Source organism: Pyrus communis, chromosome 8, assembly GCF_963583255.1.
Source record: "Pyrus communis chromosome 8, drPyrComm1.1, whole genome shotgun sequence".
NCBI lineage: Eukaryota > Viridiplantae > Streptophyta > Magnoliopsida > Rosales > Rosaceae > Pyrus > Pyrus communis.
The window spans coordinates 9,308,380-9,314,280 of NC_084810.1; the positions used below are offsets into that span (position 1 = coordinate 9,308,380).

Here is a 5,901-nt window from a genome sequence, read left to right on the forward strand (position 1 = left end):
AATTCAGTAGTACTATGAGCCTGAGGGAATGCTTATGAAAGTCCCGATGGATCCACGGTCCTGCATATTACAATTATCATGTCAGTGGTGAACAATTATTCTGGAGTTCGTGAGAGAGGAGACAAAGAAGGGAATATCATAGAGAAAGACAGAGAAAGTTACATTACCTTGATATCAACCACTCGGCTGTATAATTTAACATTCTTCTACGAATTCACGGATGAGATTTGAATTGTCTAAGAAGGAGGTCCAGCACTGGGTTATTGCTTGCTCTAGTTCCTCCACTTCATGCTTGTACAGGAGATGGACACTGCTATCCTCGACATGCAAGACTGGGCAACTATGATAATCTCTGGCTTCTACATATGTCCTTGAACTCTGCCGGTAAAACGCGGGGTGTGTAAGTCATCCAAATAAATCCGCGGAGATGCAACCACTTGAATTTCTTTTAGTTGTATAACAAATGAGAATAGGGTGCAAGCAATACTCCTCAGTATTTAAGTGACACATAAGTTCGAAAGTCATTTCTGAACCCAATTTTTCAAGGGTAGCAGTTGGAAGCGCATGGACTGAAAAAGCAGCACAAATAACAAGTCCCCTCCAATTATCATCATCATACAGCTTCTGAGGTAGTATCATTCCTACCCTGGATGACTTACTACTCTGGTCTTAAAACCACTCTAGAATTTGCTTCTGTGGGAAACAAAAGTTGTATTCTAGGGAAGGATCGAAATGCTTCAAAACAGATATTGTATGTCCTTTAAGACTAATAATGGCCTCCTTCCAAAGTTGAAGCAACACCACAATACTTTTTTTCCACTCAACTAAATTATAGCTTCCATCGAGTAGATTCTCAGCCATGATGTGTAACTGTCTATCCAACGATTCTGAATATCTTTCTGCATCATGCTCTTGGATGGAATCCCTATTTTCCAAAAGACAGCGTTTGGAATGGACAATTACATGGTCAAGTGGTTCCATAAGAACTTGCTTTTGTTCGAGATGGCTCATGTAGTGGTCCAATCTTGAATTGAAATCTTGTCCGCGTACTCTGCTTTAGGACCTGTGTTCAAAAGCAGATCTTGCCAGAACAATTTTGAAACTTCCCAGATTTCTCTGCATTAATATTCCATATAAATTTGTTAGATTGAAAGAATTAACTTTGTCATGCATGATAACAAATTGTCAGCATATGAAATTAAGTATGGGGCTTTTATATTTAAACATCACTCTTATCTGCGTTCGCCCATCACTTTTCTTTATTAAAACTTTTTAACTGCATAAGACTTCTTGAGCTCACTTGCCCGAAGTCACACAGAGTTCTTGTGCAAACAATTAAAATTGTGGTATTTAATTCTACGATCCTCATTGACACTTCAAAAAGTAAATATAGGGGAAAAAAAAAAGAAGAGAAATGATAAACACACATCATTTTTAGCCTCTTACACTCCTCCGTTTAATCCTTGTCATTAATTCCATTTGATTTATTATTTCCAATGTTTGTAAATAAAACAGGGTGTTTGAGAAGCCAAAAATAATGTGTGAAAATCACTTGCCAAAAAATATTTCCCTTTCTTCGCACTTCTCTCTCGTACCCAATCCCTTTTCTCTTTCATCCTCTCCCCAGTCCCCAAATTCCATCTCCCGCTTTTCTTGAGAACACAATCTCAGATTGCAATTCACATATAACACTTCACTAAAACTCCCGAGGAATTCTAAAATTAAAAAAAATCGAAAAAAAAAAAAAAAAAAACTCACAACATTATACACGACATGGAGCTAGAAGAACCTCCAAACTCATACTCATGTCTGCTGAATGCAATCCAAACCCAAATCAGTCCCAACCGTTTCCTCTCATGCTTTTTAGGCCCCAAACTCCTACCCATGGAAAATGGACAAATGCGCCGAATAATATGAGGAGGAAAAGGTCTTTTTCTTTGTTTCTCTCTTTCTCTCTCTCTGGTTAAAAGTGGTGTGGGTGTGGATGTGATAGTATTAAATAGGAGCAATTTTGGGAGAAAAGACGAAAATATGAAATTAAAGCGTGGGGTGAACTAAGATAAGAGTGGTGTTTAAATAAAAAAATTCTTAAGAATAAACCTGGATTGAGGTATTAGTGCATCACGTTAAACCGTTAAAGCTTCACGAAGTGGACCTTCCACAATGTTTTCAACATATGTTCGTGCCTGTACATAAAGTAGATAGAGTGGTTGTAAGCCATTAAAGACACTGCATGCATAGAACCACATATATATTACAGCATGCATACGTAAAGGAAGTATGCTTACCTGAAGAAGAACTCGCCATTGCTGCAGAAAATGAAAAGGAGATCTTCTACACTCAACAGCCAAAAGTTCCAGCGTAGAATAGGGTTACACTAAAAAAGGGATAGATGTTGTGAGTGCAGGGACCTCCTAATATATATAGCCAATCACCCTTAATATCAAGCTTATCAACTGATACCCAGGATATCCCATATAATTAGGGTTTCTATATAGTCCTACTTGGTATTGAACTCTTATCAAAACATAATAAGGTTACTTGAATATAATTGCATGTTAGGACTCTTAATCTTATAGCCAAATAAGAACGTGATTTTCTCAACGTGATAACTCATAAACTGAGTTACAAGTTTGTCGAGAACAAGAAGTCATTCTCCATGACACTCACAAACTTACATTCTCCCACTTGAGTGTCCAAGAAGAATGACATTACATTGGTTAAGATTAAGGTGATCACTGAGTCCCCAGAAGTTGCAATTAAACCTTTAACAACCTGTCACTTATAGCTTCGATGCTGTATGTAATTCCTCTTACATGTGCATTTTATTGTCACAAGTATCTAAGTCATGAGCATTGAATTAAGCCTCATGCAAAAGCATGGCTCACATTATTTCAATAAGTTAATATGAGAACAAAACATTATGAAAACATTCAATTAAGCAAAATGAAACATAACAGAAAACAACAAATGGGTGTACTACTCCCACTCATTAACAGAATTAAAATCCTCACATTCCCATATTGTAGACATGTTTCTCGAACACTCCCATTGGTACGCCCTTAGTTATTGGATCAGTTGTCATAGAATTAGGCCTTATATGAACTATGTTGATTAACCCTTTTCTGACTTCATCTCTCACATGCAAATACTTTATGTTCATTAGTTTGCAAGTGATGGACCTCTTGTTGTTTTGGAGAAGAAAATTGCAGCCTTATTGTCACAATAAATAGTTATAGGTATTTCAATTGAATCTACAACCTTCAATCCCATGATAAAATTTCCTAACCAGATTGCTTGTTTGGTTGCAGTGTAACAACCAATAAATTCAACCGTCATAGTTGAGGAAGCAATCACTTTTTGCTTGGAACTCTTCCATGAGACTGCACCATCAACAAGAAGAAAAACATATCCACTTGTATATTTTCTATCATCAACATAGCCAGCTAAGTCTGAATCAGAATAAGCCACCATTTCCAAATTCTCAAGTTGATATACCACTGCAACATTTCTTGTTCTTTTTAAGTACCTCAGTACTTTCTTTGCTGCAGTCCAGTGAGAATTCCCAATATTAGACTGAAAATGCCCTAGAACACTAACTGTAAACCCCAAATCAGGCCTTGTGCACACTTTAGCATACATGATTATACCAACAAGTGAAGCATAAGGCTTATCTTTCCATTCTTCTCAAGATCATTTTTAAGGCATTGATCAGTGCTTAGCTTGTCACCCTTTTGCAATGGGAAGCTCGCCACTTGCACATTTTTCCATGTTGAATCTCTTCATGATTCTGTCAATATAGGTCTTTTGGGACAATCTTAGCATTCTCTTGGATCTATCTCGCTCAATTTCAATGCCAAGAACAAAATGCGCCTCACCAAGGTCTTTCATATAAAAACTTTTAGTTATGTGCAAGAGAGTTAAGTCTAAGCTAGCTAACAAAATATCATCCACATATAATACCAAAAATATGAATTTCGTGCCATTGACCTTGAGATATATACAGTCATCAATCTTGTTTTCTTCAAAACCAAAAACAGAAACAACTTGGTCAAATTTGATGTACCACTGCCTGGATGATTGTTTTAACCCATTTATTAAGTTTATAGACCATAGACTCCTTCCCTTTCTCCACAAAACCTGGTGGCTAAACCATTACTATTTCTTTGAGCAAATCATCGTTAAGGAAAGCTGACTTGACATCCATTTGATGTAATTCCAAGTTGAAATGGGCTATTAAAGCCATAATCACCCTCAAGGAGTCTTTGGATGAAACTGGTGAGAAGGTTTCTTTATAGTCAATGCCTTCTCTTTGTGTGAAACACTTAGCTATGAGTCTAGCTTTATGTCTTTCAACCTTCTCCACTGTATTTCTTTTGGTTTTGAACACCCACTTGCAGCCATTGGGTTTGGCATTACATGGAAGTGGCAACAATGCCCAAACTTTGTTCTTTTCCATAGCTGCAAGCTCTTCAATCATTGCAGCATGACATAAATCTGTTATCGGGCTGGTGATAGCTTGATTAAAAGTGAAAGGATCAACATCATCTCCAATATTGTATTCATTATCTAGCAAATACACAAAATCAGGTAGGATCACGGGTTTTCTTTGCCTGTTTGACTGTCTAATAGGCAGGTGCACCTATTGAAAAGGCTTAGCAACAACAGGCTCAGGGACTTGGTGCTCAGGGACTTGTTATTCAGGGTTGTAATCATGAACTAGTGATTGCACTGCTTCTGGAATAAATGTAGTATTCACTGGCTGAGCATCTTGGAGAACAATGGGGAGAGAAAATGAATTTTCTTAATTCACAAGCAATAGTGCATCAATTGTTGCAGGATGCTAATCAAGATCGTTTCCAATTTATTCAAAATATGAGGAGCTGTGTTACACTATTCCTTCTTCCAGATCTTCAATGAATTTTGCATTGTTGGTCTCCTGAATTCTAGTGTGAGAATTAGGACAATAGAATTTAAAACCCTTAGATTTGTCAGCATATCTAATAAACTTGCAACTCACAGTTCTCGGATTTAACTCTCTCTTTTGAGGGTTGTAAAAACATGCCTCGGCCCTACATCCCCAGACATGGAAATGATTGAAACCTTTCCTCCTACCTATCCAAGCTTCAAAAGGTATAACTTTGATAGACTTGCTTGGAACCCTATGAGTGTATAGTTGGCTGTTTTGAGTGCTTCTCCCCATAGAAAAATTGGAAGTTTAGATCTCAAAACCATGGATCGAATCATGTCCTTCAAGGTCCTATTTTTTCTTTCTGCCACTCCATTTTGATGTGGAGTCCCTGGAGTAGTATACTGAGTAACAATCCTAATGCTTCAAGGTAAGATGCAAAGGTTCCCTTATGTTGTCTAGTCTCCGTAAACTTACCAAAATACTCACCATCCCTATCAGGTCTCACTATTTTAATGTTGTTTTCGAGTTGGTTTTCAACTTCAATTTTTTATAATTTAAAACAATCAAGAACATAAGACTTTTCAGATATAAGAAACACATAACAATATCTCAAAAAATCGTCAATGAATGTGACAAAATACGAATTACCACAGATTGTTTTATTTGGGAAGGGGCCACACATATCTGTGTTTATTATTTCTAAAAGTTGGTTGCTTCTTATGGATCCTAATTTTCGGTATTGGTCATTTTTCCTTTGAAACAATTGATACAAGTTCGGAGTCTTTCAAAATCAAGATTTGCTACGAGATTTTGTTTTGTTAAAATCACAAGTCTTTCCTTGGATATGTGGCCGAGTCTTTTATGCCAAAGTGAAGGGGAATTTTCATTTTTAAATAGTCTTTTGGAACCGATATGACCTACTGTAAAGCATTCATTTAAATAATCACATTGTAATTGCCACAAATCAACATTAAGGAAGGCATGACCAA

The 5,901-nt window shown here is 36.8% G+C and overlaps 1 protein-coding gene across 1 annotated transcript; it reads right to left on the bottom strand.

Moving 5' to 3' along the window:
• Positions 1-3,162: 3,162 nt before the first annotated feature.
• On the bottom strand, positions 3,163-3,642 carry LOC137742911 (secreted RxLR effector protein 161-like). The gene has a single exon (XM_068482850.1). It carries the CDS (start codon positions 3,640-3,642, stop codon positions 3,163-3,165), a length of 480 nt encoding a protein of 159 aa, XP_068338951.1.
• Positions 3,643-5,901: the final 2,259 nt, after the last annotated feature.